Source organism: Delphinapterus leucas, chromosome 6 (genome assembly GCF_059928025.1).
Source record: "Delphinapterus leucas isolate spDelLeu-1000000601 "Yukka" chromosome 6, BTC_Dleu_Yukka2, whole genome shotgun sequence".
Lineage (NCBI taxonomy): Eukaryota > Metazoa > Chordata > Mammalia > Artiodactyla > Monodontidae > Delphinapterus > Delphinapterus leucas.
The window spans coordinates 103845631-103863484 of NC_143134.1; the positions used below are offsets into that span (position 1 = coordinate 103845631).

A 17854-nucleotide genomic window follows, 5' to 3' on the forward strand; every position below is an offset into this window, starting at 1 on the left:
CATTGGACTTTGATAGGAGTGATTTTTGTCTTTGGGATCAGAATATGTCAGGTGCATTGACTGCAATCCCTATATCCATCTCTGAAGGCGGGATGCCTTCATCTTTGAGGTCAGAATTCTCAGATTCCTTTGGCTAAAGCCTCTCTTCCCTGTACAAAAAATTAAGTGGAGAAGTGATGTTTCAGTCAACTGCAATTCTACTTGACATTTTCTGTAGATACATTAATATATTCATATACGTAGTAGCTCAGTATTTCTGGCCTGAGATCTAACTTAACTCTTTCAGGTGATTTTTTACATCCATATCCAGATCTATTGTATGTTGATTTCACAGTGTCTCTCCCAGAGGTCAATGTGTATCCCTCATTTCCAAAGGGGGAGGAAAATATTGACAACCTTGTACTTTTTCTGGTATTTGTGCTTTGTGTATTTGTTTTGTATAACATATATGTAATTAGTATTTTTTTCAATGAATTTATTTATTTATTTACTTATGGCTGTGTTGGGTCTTCATTGCTGTGCACTGGCTTTCTCTAGTTGCGGTGAGCGGGGGTTATTCTTCGTTGCAGTGTGCGGGCTTCTCATTGTGGTGGCTTCTCTTGTTGCAGAGTATGGACTTTAGGCCCGCGGGCTCAGTAGTTGTGGTTTGCAGGCTCTAGAGCTCAGGCTCAGAAGTTGTGGCACACGGGCTTAGTTGCTCTTTGGCATGTGGGATCTTCCCGGACCAGGGCTCAAACCCATGTCTCCTGCATTGGCAGGCAGATTCTTCACCGCTGGGCCACCAGGGAAGCCCTCTTCATTGATTTTTCCTGCCCATTGCAACACAGGGAGTTCACTCAGTCTTTTTTTCAACCTCCAGTTTATTTTTTCTTTTTTTCTTTAGTTATAGTTTTAATTGCTTCTATTCCAGTTTTTCTGGATTCCCCTCAGAAACACTTAGTCTGGCTACCCTGTCCCTTTCCCCTGTAGTTTTCACTATCTTTTGTTACTATTTCCATACTTTTGTTCTTTTCTTCTGCATTCTGAGAGACCTTTTCAAGTTTGTACTCTGTATTACTGATAAGATTTTAGACACATTCATCTCTCTTCCATATTGCTCCTAATGTTTATTTTAATTCTGCTATTATACTTTTTGTTTGTCATGTTTCCCATTTCCTTTTTCATTTTATTTTATTGTTTTTTCATCTCAGCCAGTTATATATGACTTTCTGCCCTTGTTTTATATTAGTTTTCATGTGAAGGAGTTCTTGTGACATTTCTTAATCATACTTTTGGGGGTCAGGATGTCTCTGGTTTATGATTCTCTGGCCAGGGTGTCCATGGCTCAGGGGCCTCTTAATTCATCTTGCTCTGAGTTTGTACAGTAATGATGCAATCTATAGCAGCAGTTTTAGTACATCAATGATGTTATCGACAGCAGTTTTAGTCATCTGACTCTGGTTGATTAGTGTTCAATTAGCATAGGATTGAGGTCAGACTGGACAACAAAGGCACTAAGGTCAGAGGAGACAAGCAAGGGAATAAAGTTTTGGGGCTTCCCTGGTGGCACACTGGTTAAGAATCTGCCTGCCACCTCAACACATAAGGCAAATACTAATAGCCATAAGGGGGAAATCGACAGTAACACATTCATAGGAGGGGACTTTAACACCCCACTTTGACCAATGGACAGATCATCCAAAATGAAAATAAATAAGGAAACACAAGCTTTAATGATACATTAAATAAGATGGACTTAATTGATATTTATAGGACATTCGATCCCAAAACAACAGAATACCCATTATTGTCAAGTGATCATGGAACATTCTCCAGGATAGATCATATCTTGGGTCACAAGTCAAGCCTTGGTAAATTTAAGAAAATTGAAATTGTATCAAGTATCTTTTGTAACCACAACGCTATGAGACTAGATATCAATTACAGGAAAAGATCTGTAAAAAATACAAATGGAGGCTAAACAATACACTACTTAATAATGAAGTGATCACTGAAGAAATCAAAGAGGAAATCAAAAAATACCTAGAAACAAATGACAATGGAGACACAACGACCCAAAACCTATGGGATGCAGCAAAAGCAGTTCTAAGAGGGAAGTTTATAGCAATACAACCCTACCTTAAGAAACAGGAAACATCTCAAATAAACAACCTAACCTTGCACCTAAAGCAATTAGAGAAAGAAGAACAAAAAAACCCCAAAGTTAGCAGAAGGAAAGAAATCATAAAGATCAGATCAGAAATAAATGAAAAAGAAATGAAGGAAACGATAGCAAAGATCAATAAAACTAAAAGCTGGTTCTTTGAGAGGATAAACAAAATTGATAAACCATTAGCCACACTCATCAAGACAAAAAGGGAGAAGACTCTAATCAATAGAATTAGAAATGAAAAAGGAGAAGTAAGAACTGACACTGCAGAAATACAAAAGATCATGAGAGATTACTACAAGCAACTCTATGCCAATAAAATGGACAACCTGGAAGAAATGGACAAATTGTTAGAAATGCACAACCTGCCAAGACTGAATCAGGAAGAAATAGAAAATATGAACAGACCAATCACAAGCACTGAAATTCAGACTGGGATTAAAAATCTTCCAACAAACAAAAGCCCAGGACCAGATGGCTTCACAGGCGAATTCTATCAAACATTTAGAGAAGAGCTAACACCTATCCTTCTCAAACTCTTCCAAAATATAGCAGAGGGAGGAACACTCCCAAACTCATTCTACGAGGCCACCATCACCCTGATACCAAAACCAGACAAAGATGTCACAAAGAAAAAAAACTACAGGCCAATATCACTGATGAACATAGATGCAAAAATCCTCAACAAAATACTAGCAAACAGAATCCAACAGCACATTAAAAGGATCATACACCATGATCAAGTGGGGTTTATTCCAGGAATGCAAGGATTCTTGAATATACGCAAATCAATCAACGTGATACACCATATTAACAAATTGAAGGAGAAAAACCATATGATCATCTCAATAGATGCAGAGAAAGCTTTTGACACAATTCAACACCCATTTATGATAAAAACCCTGCAGAAAGTAGGCATAGAGAGAACTTTTCTCAACATAATAAAGGCCATATATGACAAACCCACAGCCAACATCGTCCTCAATGGTGAAAAACTGAAACCATTTCCACTAAGATCAGGAACGAGACAAGGTTGCCCACTCTCACCCCTCTTATTCAACATAGTTTTGGAAGTTTTAGCCACAGCAGAGAAGAAAAAGTAATAAAAGGAATCCAAATCAGAAAAGAAGAAGTAAAGCTGTCACTGTTTGCAGATGACATGATCCTATACATAGAGAATCCCAAAGATGCTGCCAGAAAACTACTAGAGCTAATCAATGAATTTGGTAAAGTAGCAGAATACAAAATTAATGCACAGAAATCTCTGGCATTCCTATACACTAATGATGAAAAATCTGAAAGTGAAATTAAGAAAACACTCCCATTTACCATTGCAACAAAAAGAATAAAATATCTAGGAATAAACCTACCTAAGGAGACAAAAGACCTGTATGCAGAAAATTATAAGACACTGATGAAAGATATTAAAGATGACACAAATAGATGGAGAGATATGCCATGTTCTTGGATTGGAAGAATCAACATTGTGAAAATGACTCTACTACCCAAAGCAATGTACAGATTCAATGCAATCCCTATCAAACTACCACTGGCATTTTTCACAGAAGTAGAACAAAAAATTTCACAATTTGTATGGAAACACAAAAGACCCCGAATAGCCAAAGCAATCTTGGAAACGAAAAATGGAGCTGGAAGAATCAGGCTCCCTGACTTCAGACTATACTACAAAGCTACAGTAATCAAGACAGTATGGTACTGGCACAAAAACAGAAATATAGACCAATGGAACAGGATAGAAAGCCCAGAGATAAATCCACACACTTATGGTCACCTTATGTTTTATAAAGGAGGCAGGAATGTACAGGGGAGAAAGGACAGCCTCTTCAATACGTGGTGCTGGGAAAACTGGACAAGTACATGTAAAAGTATGAATTTAGAAAACTCCCTAACACCATACACAAAAATAAGCTCAATATGGTTTCAAGATCTAAATGTAAGGCCAGACACTATCAAACTCTTAGAGGAAAACATAGGCAGAACACTCTATGACATAAATCACAGCAAGATCCTTTTTGACCCACCTCCTAGAGAAATGGAAATAAAAACAAAAATAAACAAACGGGACCTAATGAAACTTAAAAGCTTCTGCACAGCAAAGGAAACCATAAACAAGACCAAAAGACAACCCTCAGAATGGGAGAAAATATTTGCAAATGAAGCAACTGACAAAGGATTAATCTCCAAAATTTACAAGCAGCTCATGCAGCTCAATAACAAAAAAACAAACAATGCAATCCAAAAATGGGCAGAAGACCTAAATAGACATTTCTCCAAAGAAGATATACAGATTGCCAACAAACACATGAAAGAATGCTCAACATCATTAATCATTAGAGAAATGCAAATCAAAATTGCAGTGACATATCATCTCACACCGGTCAGAATGGCCATCATCAAAAAATCTAGAAACAGTGAATGCTGGAGAGGGTGTGGAGAAAAGGGAACACTCTTGCACTGTTGGTGGGAATGTAAATTGATACAGCCACTATGGAGAACAGTATGGAGGTTCCTTAAAAAACTAAAAATGGAACTACCATACGACCCAGGAATCCCACTACTGGGCATATACCCTGAGAAAACCATAATTCAAAAAGAGTCATGTCCCAAAATGTTCATTGCAGCTCTATTTACAATAGCCAGGAGATGGAAGCAACCTAAGTGTCCATCATCGGATGAATGGATAACGAAGATGTGGCACATATATACAATGGAATATTACTCAGCCATAAAAAGAAACGAAATTGAGTTATTTGTAGTGAGGTGGATGGACCTAGAGTCTGTCATACAGAGTGAAGTAAGTCAGAAAGAGAAACAAATACTGTATGCTAACACATATATATGGAATCTAAGAAAGAAAAATAAAAAGGTCATGAAGAACCTAGAGGTAAGATGGGAATGGAGACACAGACCTACTAGAGAATGGACTTGAGGATGTGGGGAGGGGGAAGGGTAGGCTGTGACAAAGTGAGAGAGTGGCATGGACGTATATACACTACCAAACGTAGAATAGATAGCTAGTGGGAAGCAGCCACATAGCACAGGGAGGTAAGCTCGGTGCTTTGTGACCACCTAGAGGGGTTGGATAGAGAGGGTGGGAGGGAGGGAGATGCAAGAGGCAAGAGATATGGGAACATGTGTATATGTATAACTGATTCACTTTGTTATAAAGCAGAAACTAACACACCATTGTAAAGCAATTATACTCCAATAAAGATGTTAAAGAAAAAAAAATAGAATCCGCCTGCCAGTGCAGGGGACACAGGTTCGTGCCCTGGTGTCGGAAGATCCCACATGCCGAGGAGCAGCTAAGCCCATGGCCCACAAATACTGAGCAGCCTGCGCTCTAGAGTCCACGAGCCACAACTACTGAGGCTGTGTGCTGCAACTAATGAAGCCCGCGTGCCTAGAGCCCGTGCTCTGCAACAAGGGAAGCCAGTGCAATGAGCAGCCCCTGCACCACAACTAGAGAAAAGCCAGCGCACAGCAACAAAGACCCAACGATGCAGCCAAAAATAAAATAAATAAAATAAATAAATTTTTAAAAAAATTACTGCTTGACTGAGAAAGACAAATATTATTTTAAAAAAAGGGAATAAAGTTTTGGATAGAGAGACTAATCATAAACCTGGTAAACTTGTTTTAGGGGAACTTGGTTTCATTTGTTTCCCAAAAGTTTCCATATTTGTTGTGTACTGAATGTACCTTTCAAATATATTACTGGTTTGTTTTTTGTCTCCTAAAGTTTTATTGTCTTGTGCAGAGTCATCATGCTATGTCTAAATATTTCAGGTGATAAATGATGCAGTTTATCTCTTGGCAAGTGTCTTTCAAGGCTACACTGTAGTTTTTGCTGCCATCTCCTTGGCATCTCAGATGATAAAGATGATATATTGATTAATAGACAAATCACCTGAAGTAGGAGTTCCAGCAGTTATTATATGACAAACTTAGTTCTGTCTGGTATTATACCTACTAAAACCAAATACATTCCTATATATTTTCTGCCTCCAGAAACTTGAAGGAAGCCTGTGTCTTTGCTTTCCTCACTTTTAGCAGCCTCTGCTTGGTCCAGTTCTGCTGAGTTTAGGTCTTGGTTCTCTGCTTAGCCTTTATGTTGGCTATATAAAATTACGTAGTTAGACATAGAAGAAAATGAAGAGGAAGCATTACCCAGTCAGACTGCCTGGGTTGGAATTCCTGCTGTGCCACATACTGCCATGTAACCTTAGGTGTGTCACTGAGTATTCCAGTTGCCATTTTAAAACCTCACTCCTTTTTACTTTACTCTCGAATTGTGTTTATTTTATTAGACATATTGAAATGCTTTCTTAAACAAGACACGTTATAAATAAGAAGGGGGAAAATAACTTTTTATATTTATTTTATATCTGGTCACCTTCATGAGTTTTCATCTTGTTTTAGACTTCTAATAGTTTCTAATAGAGAGACAGTTACTGAACGCCTAGACTTTGGGATAAGACAGATCTGGGTACAAGTCCTGTCCCTGTCACTTATATCTGTGACCTTGGACAAGTCACTTCAGCTCTCTGAAACAGTTTTCTCAGCTCTCACTTTCCTTATGTGAGTATCATGAGGATTAAGTATAATAGATAGTGCATCATATTGTGAAATTTATATAGTAAGTCCCCTATAAATGTTAGTTGATGTAATTATCATTGAGTAATTATCTTGAATTTCCTAAATGCCCAAACTTACTGTCTACATATAATAATAGTATCTTACAGGATTATTTCTGGCATATTTCTTAATATACTGACTCGAACTTCCAGGAGAATTTGGAAATATTTATTGAAACTGTTTTAGGTATTCTTATTTTATTTTTAATTTTAATGGGAAAATCTTTAGATTTTACCCATAAGTAAGGTATTAGATGTTGGTTAAGATTTTTTATCAGTTATTTAGATTAATGTCTACATTTTTATTATATATTTTCTATATTTTATTTTTTGTTATATTTTGAGTATGGCAGTCAATTGGGTAACTTCTTTTTCTATGTTCTTTTCTTTGAAGGTTTGACATATCTCACCTACTAAGTTATTTGAGTCTTTTCTGAAGTTGTTTCTTTGAAAATGTTTTTATTTTGTCATTCAATTATTGGCTTTTTCTAAAATAAAAAAACCAGAACTGTCCATTTGAAGTTCTAAAATTTATTTAAGGGTTGACATGTAGTATTCATTTATAATTTAAAAATTTTCATATTTATTTTATCCCTTTTCTCTTTTTAAAGTTTTTTTTCTTTGATTAAATTTTCCAGAAAGTTGCCATATTTTACTGTATCTTATTGGTTTTTCTCAAAAGAACCAGATTTTAAATTTTATTTCATTTTTCATTCTACTGCTTTTCTCTTTACTGATTATTTCTTTTTATAACAGCTTTGAGGTATAATTTACATATACCAAAAATTCACCATTTTAAAGTATGTAGTTAAGTGATTTTTAGTATATTCACAAAATTCTGCCACCATTTGATTCATTACTTTAAACATTTTTGCTTTATTATTTTTTCTGCTTTCTTTGAGGTTGCACGTTTTTGTTCCTTTTCTTGCTTGTTAGGCTAATATTCATTTTTATTCCTTTAAAAATAATAAAATAATTTTGACTGTGCATTTACCCCCTTAATGTAACTTTGGCCACATCCAATAGATTTTGTAATGTAATTTAATCAATTTTGATAACATTTTAAATTAATTTGTATAGAAAAGCTTAGTACAGAAAAGCATAAAGAAAAATTTTTAAATCACATGTAACCCACCATCGAAGTATAAATACTGTCTGTATTTTGGCTTATTTGTTTCCAGTCTCTTTTATTTTTTGAAAATATAACTTAAAATTCATATCCACAAATATATACTTTACCTGATTGGATCATATTATATTTAATTGTATATTCTTTGTTTTAGTTAACATTATATTGTGAATATTATCCAGGTCTTCAAAAACAAAGTTTTGAAATTGGCAACTTAGTATTGTATCACATGAATGTAATATTTATTTTAGTGTCTTGTAATTGTTTCATTTTATAAATGTTACAGGATTTTCTTATAGTGGATCACTGAAAGTTGATAATCAGTGGGAGGGTTCCTGATACATACTATGAAACTTCCTTCCAGAATTATAAATATTGGCATTATATGAGTACCTCCCTCACTGCACTGTCAGCATTAAATATTGAAATACATATCTGAATTTTTAAACTGTCTTCAAAATACCATAATAATAATATTCTTTGCTCCATTGGATCTTAAGTATTTCATCTTTAATATCTGCTGAACTTTGTGAGAAGGATTTTACTGTTTATTTGTGTCTGGAAACATCATAATGGAAGGTAGTTTATATTCAATAAATTTAGGATACTTTTGAATTGGTTATGTTATACTCTGGAGTATCTTTATGCTGTCAGTTAGATTTTATTTAATAGCCTTTGGTGAGTTATATTGGACAAGATGGCTGGGTATAATTTGAGCTGGGAGATAGGTGGAGAGTTAATCTTCAGCCTAGAGTACAGATTGTCCTTTGAGTTAGTTTAAATAACAAATTATTCTCAACTGTTTCTGGGGGCAGCCAAACTGCCCACAAATAATTCCAGGAGGATAAATAAAGACACAGAGGTTGGTATTGGGGGACAGCTTCATGCTATGGGATTCGAACAGTCCTATGCACTGCAGATCTCCCCTGGCTCATCATATGCTGAATGGTTATGGCCAATGGTTTAAGCGAATACAAATTTTAAAATGTTGCAACCTCTATTCCCCTGACCTTGCGTTTCTAGGTAGTGGGGCCTTCATGAGACTAATACGTGGTTTGACCTACCTCTTCATCTAGTGGGAGGGACCAGTCTGATTGAGACTGGGAGAAGAAACGAGTTTGTGTGCTTTAGACCCTTTTGAGCCTTCTTTCTTTCAGAGTAGACTATCCTCAGTTTTCACATGATCTTTACTTACAAAGGCATTTCCATTCCTTAATGGGAGGAGGCAGGTTCAATCCAGGGATGAAAAGACTAGGTGAATATGTTTAATTTAGAGGTAAAGTTCTTGAGAAGTTCACTTGGCTGTTGATTTAAGCTACAGTCGCCAATTCATCTCCACTCATTTACACAGTTGATATTCTGATCTCCATCTTTCTGACTCCACAGTCGTCTTTTCTCATTTGGTTTTGGAACTCAGGGACAATGATAAAGGAGTGATTAATTGTGACCACTAAAACTCTGATATGTTGTTTAAATCTGTTTATTATAAACACTGTATAAATTAGTGGGTTTTTTTAAAAGCTAATCTGAGAGGTAGTCTTTTACTTGAAGAGTATAAACCATTTACATTTATAATCGTAACTGACATATTTGGCTGTTATTCCATCAGTTTGATTTATGCTTTTATGCTTCAGGATGCCACTGAATGTATTTAAGGTCATTTTGGTTAAATGGGTCTAATTGGTAGCAAGTCTGTTTGCTAATTAATTAATTTTATGTGTGACCTTACATTGCCTAGGCTTTAAAGGTACTTATATCAATAACATTTATATAGGTGCTCTTCCAGAATTGAAAGAAGAGCAGGCGCAGCCACCACCAAAACCACGTTCTGGAGCTGTGGAAGGGACATTTAGAATTGTTAAGGACTCTCTCAGTGATGATATTGTTAAAGCCACTCAAGCAATCTATCAGTTTGAACTCTCAGGTAAGGGTTACTTCTGGTAATCTGGAGCTTTTATGAAACAAAGTAGGATATTTCCCTTGGAAGTATATCAGCCTCCAGTAGTAATAATCTGGAATAGTTGGCTATATCCAGACCCTTACCCGAGAATGTAGACATTTAAGAATAGCAAATAACTACTGATTTGTATTTTTGTGTTCTTTTCTTTTTGGTTTTTGTCCATCTATTAAGTTTCTGATTTGTGGTTCATATATGTTGATCCATAATTATATCTATGTGTTTTAAACTGGTATTTCCACATATAGGTGATAGACCTGTTTTCTGCTTGGTTTTTTTTGTTTGTTTTTGTTTTTCTTTTTGTTTGCGGTACACGGGCCTCTCACCGCTGTGCCCCTCCCGCCGCGGAGCACAGGCTCCGGACGCGCAGGCCCAGCGGCCGCGGCCCACGGGCCCAGCCGCTCCGCGGCACGTGGGATCCTCCCGGACCGGGGCACGAACCAGTGTCCCCCGCATCGGCAGGCAGACTCAACCACTGCGCCACCGGGGAAGCCCTCTACTTGTTTTTGTAGTTCTTCTCTGTTCTACCAATTTGTATTTTTAAGTTAATATCAGTGCATATGGCCATATGTAAAATAAAATTCCCTTACAGATACTTCCAGTGGTAAATAACTCTTTAGTGTATGTAATTGAGAGAAAATCCTATTTAGAAGGATATATGGATCATGACAGATAGTATAATACAGTCATTTATCAACCATGCGCACCTTGCCTGTTTTTTTATTTTTTTTGGCTGCACCACGGGCTTATGGTATCTTACTTCCCTGACAAGGGATTGAACCGGGGCCCACAGCAGTGAAAGTGCCGAGTCCTAAGCACTGGACTGCCAGGGAACTCCCTTGCCATTTTTTACCTTTGAGATTATTCAGGTCAGTCTGAATGCAGTCAGCTTTTAAAATCTCTCAGTATTTTTCTTCTCAACATAGTATTAATGCATGTTGACAAGAGTTTTAAGAATTAGCTACCACAGTCCCATTGTATGCAAACTTTGACATTATCGGTTCTTTTATCCTTTGTCACCTCTATTTCATCTTAATCCATCTGTATCTTCCTGTTTACTTTTCTTAGAACCCATGGTCCATTGCTTCAATCACTCTTTTACCTGTATCCTAAACTTCCTGACCTTGTGCTTATGTCACCAACTGTCATAATCCTAGTCCTGGATAATCAAACTCTCTGGCTGCTCCACACTTGCATCCAGGCTGCTAAGTCTTGCTGGAGAAATGGCAGGGGGTGGGGGGTGGAATCACACCACCCAGTGAATCTGTACCAGTAAAAATTCATCACTGCCCCTCTCCAATGTCAGAATTCTGTGTTTCTGTGGTCAGCTTATTGCCTCATTTTCCACAGTGACTCTTTTAAACCTTTCAGTGTTCCTCAAGTCTCCCATCTCTCCCTTCACCACTTCCCTGCCAGTTTCAGCAGATAAGGTGACCTCCTCTTTCACAGAGATAAGAGAAGCCTACAGACAGGAATTGCTTCACCTTCCTGCCATCTGATAGCATACTGTTGTGGGCATTGACCTCTCTTCCTCCTCTCCCAACAGGCAGAGCTCAACTCCACATCCGTGCATCCTAAGCTTTAATGTCCATACTGATCACCGCTGGGCATGCTAAAAATGCAGAATCTGATTCAGTAGGTTTGAGGTAGGGTCTGAAGTTTGCTTTTCTGATGTGATGACGGTACTGCAGTTCATGGATCACACTTTGAGTAGCAAAGTTCTAGATCCCATTTCCTCTGGCCTCCTCAGGAAATGTGTGCTGTCTCTTCCACCTGTTCATCCTGAAACCTCCTTCCCAGTGGTTTTTTAACATTCCCAAAGTCTATTCTATCTTTAAAAAAAAACCAACAATAACAACCTTCCCAATCACACCCCCCACCCCCCATCTTTCTTCTCCCTTTCAGAGCCAAACTTATTTTCATCTACAATTCACTCTGTTCTGGTGTCATTTTTCTCCATTCCACTGAATTTGCTCTCACCAAGGTCCTTGGTGGCTTCTGTGTCGCCAGTGGGCATTTGTCATTCTTACCTTGTCGCCACTCTGCAACATTTGATGCTGTTGACCTCTCTTTCCTTCTGGAAACGCTCCATTGCTTTTTTCTGCGTCTGTAATCATGTCTTGTCAGTCTCCTGTGCTAGATGCTTCTCCATCCTTTCCTTAAATGTTGATATTCTTCAGGTCACTGTCTTAGCACTCTTTATACTCTACAGACTTTGTCTAGGAAAACCCCAAACCCTCACATAGCTTTAGTGACCATAGGGGCTGATTCCTTATGTATCTATCTTCCTAGCCCAGTCAGACTTCATTTGACATTTTCATTTGGCTGTCACAAAGGTACCTCAATCTGAAAATGTCCGTAACAACTCACCATTCCCAATACCTGCCTTTGGCACTACTTGTTAAATCTGCTCTTCTTCAGTAGTCCTCTCAATAAAAAACACAGCAATATTTACCCAGCTTCCCAAGCCAGAAACTAGCAAAGCAGATCATTCTGCACCCTCCCTACCTTTTCCTCTTCATTCAGTCAGTTACCTAGTTTTGTGATATTGCTTTGAAGTTCTCTCTCAAATATGCGGACTTTTTTCCACTTCCACTGCTGCGATCCTGACCCAGGCATACATCCTCAAGCTCCTGAACAACCCCAGTACCTTCCTAAATTGTCCTCTGTATCCTCTTTATCCCTCTGCAATATCTTCTCTACACTGCTGTTAGGGTGATCTATTTAAAATACAAACCTAATGTCATTCTCCTTCCATGGCATATGGATGAAATCAGCAAACCCTTTACATGGCTTACTGTGCTCTGCATCTGGACTGCCTAACAAGCTTATCTGAGGCCACCATCCACTCTCTTTGTACATTCCAGTCCTTCTGTTCCTTTTTTCAGTTCCTCATCGAGCAAATATTATTTATTTATTTATTTATTTGGCTGCACTGGGTCTTAGTTGAGGCATATGGTATCTTCGTTGCCGCGTGCAGAATCTTTAGTTGCAGCGTGTGGGATCCTTAGTTGTGAACTCTTAGTTGTGGCACGCGAACTCTTAGCTGTGGCACGTAAACTCTAGTTGCAGCATGTGGAATCTATTTCCCTGACCAGGGATCAAACCTGGGCCCCCTGCGTTGGGAGCACGGAGTCTTAGCCACTGGACCACCAGGCAAGTCCCCCATCTAGCAAATTCTTACTTAACTTTTAAATCTCAGCTGGGCTTTCCTGACTCCACATCACCCTCCACTTCCTGTTTTGTAAGAACCATGTTATTCAAGAGTCTTCAGAGCCTAGCCAAGTGCCTGGCCCATAATAAGTACTTAATAAATATTGGCTGAATTTCTTAGAGGCCTGGGGATTTCAACCTGGGTAACAGCATTATATATGATTATTCTAATTGTACAGTTATTAAGTTTAAGAAAAACAGGGCTTCTTTAACATTTATTTCTATATCTTTCTTTTCTGTGTAGGTGAAGATGGTGGAACATGGTTTCTTGATCTTAAAAGCAAGGGTGGCAATGTCGGATATGGAGAGCCCTCTGATCGGGCAGATGTGGTGATGAGTATGTCTACTGATGATTTTGTAAAAATGTTTTCAGGTGAGTTTTAACTTCACTTGTTTACTGATTGTTCAAGGAAAATTCTATTAGGTAGGCTTCATTTCTACTAGTTGGACTAAGATATCATTTCCAATAACACCTTGGTTACCAGAGGTGCTGAACTTAGCTGCAGCTTGTTTGTCAAGAGTAAGATCATGCTTCAATCTTGCCAACTATTGTAATAGGAAACTGCAGCCATCTCCCATGGCCCAGTGACCCTGCTTTCTGTGGAATCCATCACTAAGAAGAGGGTCTGCATAATTTTCTGCTCTGCCCATGTATCTCTAAATGTGCCAGAAAAATTTTAAGGGTAATTTTTTTCTACTTTCTACTCTTAAAACACTACTCCAGATAGTAAGTTAATTAACACATGTACTTATTAGAAGCAGCACTTTAAAATTTTTTTTTAATTAATTTATTTTTGGCTGCATTGGTTCTTCATTGCTGCGTGCAGGCTTTCTCTAGTTGCGGAGGGCAGGGGGCTACTCTTCGTTGCGGTGGGTGGGCTTCTTGTTGCAGTGGCTTCCCTTGTTGCAGAACTTGGGCTCTAGGTGCGTGGGCTTCAGTATTTGTGGCACGCGGGCTCAGTAGTTGTGGCTCGTGGGCTGTAGAGCACAGCCTCAGTAGTTGTGGCGCACAGGCTTAGTTGCTCCTCAGCATGTGGGATCTTCCCAGACCAGGGATCGAACCCATGTCCCCTGCATTGGCAAGCGGATTCTTAACCACTGCACCACCAGGGAAGTCCCAGAAGCAGCACTTTAAACAAAAGTATTGTAACATTTTAATCTGAAGATCCTAAAGATTTATTTAATGAGTTATAAATGTTATTTATTCTTTATTCTGTTTTAATCTTCATAAATTGAAGATCATAATGTATTCTGTGCCCTGTAAGTCTCGCTTTCCATTTCTAACCCAGGATGCTAATGGCCTACATACTATCTGAGCCAGTTTGTATGTGATGTTACTAATGATTGAGGTTTCTTCATCTTCCCCCCACCTTTTTTTAAACAGTAGTGCTAAATATTCATGGTACAAAAATTAGAAAATATGCCTAGGAACAAAGAAAATAAATAAAATTATTTTTTATTGTACTACTGAAAGATAACCATCAGTTGATTTTTGGTTTAAAGTCATATATATATATTTTTATGAATGTATATAAATATATAAGTGTACTTATAAAAACAAGATTATAGCATTACTGCTGTTTGGTAACTTTTTTCACTTTGTACTTAGTACATTATAAGTACTTGGTACTTAAAAGTACTAGTGTACTTAAAAGTACATTAAAAGTACTTAGTACGTTATAACGTCTTTTAATGATAATGAATAGTTATCGCTTTAATCATTTTTTTTAAATAAATATATTGATTGATAGACTTTTGGCTGACTTGGGTCTTTGTTGCTGGGTGCAGGCTTTCTCTAGTTGTGGCGAGCGGGGCCTACTCTTTGTGGCGGTGCACGGTCTTCTCATTGCAGTGGCTTCTCTTGTTGCGGAGCACGAGCTCTAGGCATGCGGGCTTCAGTAGTTGTGGCTCGTGGGCTCTACAGCACAGGCTCAGTAGTTGCAGCACATGGGCTGTAGTGCACAGGCTCAGCAGTTGGGGCACACGGGCTTATTTTCTCTGTGGCACATGGGATCTTCCTGGACTAGGGCACGAACCTGTGTCGCCTGCATTGGCAGGCGGATTCCTAACCACTGCGCCACCAGGGAAGTCCCTCTTTAATCATTCTAATAGTTTCTTTAGTGTTTGTTTAGTGTTTCAAAATCTCTTTCTCTGTAGGGCTTAAACATAGTGCTTTGGATGCTAAATAAACGTTTTGTAAATTTGAACCTTATAAATATGCAATATTTTGAACTTAAAGACCTTTAAAAATACAAAAAAATTATTGTCAATTTCCAAACAGAAATAACAGTAATTATAGCTAATACGTATATGATTACTGTTGAGTTAAGCAATATTCCCAATAATGGTTTGAGATAAAAGATTTTCTCTATTTTATAAAAAGGGAGACTGAAGTATTGCTTAATTAAATAATAAACCCAGAGTCACTTGGTGGGTGAGTCAACGTTGGAGTTAGAATTCGAATCCAAGCTAACTCGCCAGCTCATGCACTTCTAAATTATGCTATTTTGCCCTCCAAAGGTGAAAGAATCAAGTTACCTCCTTAATTTATGTTTTATTTGTGTAGCATAAACTTGTAATGGGCTTTCCATTTATATCTTTCTGTGAATGTGCTCCTGGATTGGCTAGGGGAGGTCAGTCACCTAATGAGTGATTTAAAAATATATATATATTCTTATAAGGTTTATTTTATTTTATTTATTTATTTTGGCAATGCCAAGTGGCACGTGGGATCTTAGTTCCTCAACCAGGGATCGAACCCACACTTCTTGCAGTGGAAGCGCAGAGCCTTAACCACTGGACTGCCAGGACAGTCCCTTATAAGGTTTATTTTATAGCAGCAGTTCAGATTGGGAGCAAATAACTTTGCTTCTTACGTCTTTTCATTCTTATTCTTTATCCCATCTACTGTCCTTTGAATGGGCGCAATTTAGACCTTATATCCTAAACATACTCTTTTAAGAAGCCATAGCCATTTCTGTGACCTAATCTATAGAGTGGATATGTTATAAATATAAAAAATTAAAGCAACTAGTGATCAACTAATCAAAATCTCTCTTTTTGGCCAGTAGAGGCCACTGTATAGTAAAGCATTATAATAGAAAGAAAATATATTGTACAAGATAACCTGATTAATATATTGGGAAGAGAAATATATACACACACACATACATATAAAATTGTTCTTACTAGTAGTTTGTTTTAAAGTTATTTTTTAGAACAGTTTTCTTAACGTATAATTTATATACCATAAAATCTACCCATTATTAAGTATATATGATTTTTAGTAAATGTATCAGGTTGTACAACCATCACTTATAATCCAGGTTGAACCAGACAAAGATGTCACAAAGAAAAAAAACTACAGGCCAATATCACTGATGAACATAGATGCAAAACTCCTCAACAAAATACTAGCAAACAAAATCCAACAGCACATTAAAAGGATCATACACCATGATCAAGTGGGGTTTATTCCAGGAATGCAAGGATTCTTCAATATACACAAATCAATCAGCGCGATACACCATATTAACAAATTTAAGGAGAAGAACCATATGATCATCTCAATAGATGCAGAGAAAGCTTTCGACAAAATTCAACACCCATTTATGATAAAAACCCTCCAGAAAGTAGGCATAGAGGGAACTTTCCTCAACATAATAAAGGCCATATACGACAAACCCACAGCCAACATCGTCCTCAATGGTGAAAAACTGAAACAATTTCCACTAAGATCAGGAACAAGACAAGGTTGCCCACTCTCACCACTCTTATTCAACATAGTTTTGGAAGTTTTAGCCACAGCAATCAGAGAAGAAAAAGAAATAAAAGGAATCCAAATCAGAAAAGAAGAAGTAAAGCTGTCACTGTTTGCAGATGACATGATACTCTATATAGAGAATCCTAAAGATGCTACCAGAAAACTACTAGAGCTAATCAATGAATTTGGTAAAGTAGCAGGATACAAAATTAATGCACAGAAATCTCTGGCATTCCTATACACTAATGATGAAAAATCTGAAAGTGAAATTAAGAAAACACTCCCATTTACCACTGCAACAAAAAGAATAAAATATCTAGGAATAAACCTACCTAAGGAGACAAAAGACCTGTATGCAGAAAATTATAAGACACTGATAAAAGAAATTAAAGATGATACAAATAGATGGAGAGATATGCCATGTTCTTGGATTGGAAGAATCAACATTGTGAAAATGACTCTACTACCCAAAGCAATGTACAGATTCAATGCAATCCCTATCAAACTACCACTGGCATTTTTCACAGAACTAGAACAAAAAATTTCACAATTTGTATGGAAACACAAAAGACCCCAAATAGCCAAAGCAATCTTGAGAACGAAAAATGGAGGAATCAGGCTCCCTGACTTCAGACTATACTACAAAGCTATAGTAATCAAGACAGTATGGCACTGGCACAGAAACAGAAATATAGATAAACGGAACAGGATAGAAAGCCTAGAGATACACCCACACACATATGGTCACCTTATCTTTGATAAAGGAGGCAAGAATATACAGTGGAAAAAAGACAGCCTCTTCAATAAGTGCTGGGAAAACTGGACAGGTACATGTAAAAGTATGAAATTAGAAAACTCCCTAACACCATACACAAAAATAAACTCAAAATGGATTAAAGACCTAAATGTAAGGCCAGACACTATCAAACTCTTAGAGGAAAACATAGGCAGAACACTCTATGACATAAATCACAGCAAGATCCTT

General features: G+C 37.5%; 1 protein-coding gene across 9 annotated transcripts in view; it reads left to right on the forward strand.

The window, feature by feature from the left end:
• The window catches only part of HSDL2 (hydroxysteroid dehydrogenase like 2), a 92315-nt gene that overhangs the window by 58751 nt on the left and 15710 nt on the right, over window positions 1–17854 (forward strand). For 6 of the 9 annotated variants that reach the window (XR_016393612.1, XR_016393611.1, XM_089913596.1 and 3 more), the window contains 2 exons: window positions 9711–9860; window positions 13351–13479. Coding sequence is in view for 6 of the 9 variants with exons in the window: in XM_089913596.1 (XP_089769722.1) it covers window positions 9711–9860; window positions 13351–13479 (279 nt within the window). In the remaining 3 variants the exon portion in view is untranslated. Of the gene's footprint in view, window positions 1–9710; window positions 9861–11439; window positions 11540–13350; window positions 13480–17854 lie in introns of those variants that run through there. The other 3 variants (XM_089913597.1, XM_022579029.2, XR_002645284.2) reach the window with 2 other exon arrangements.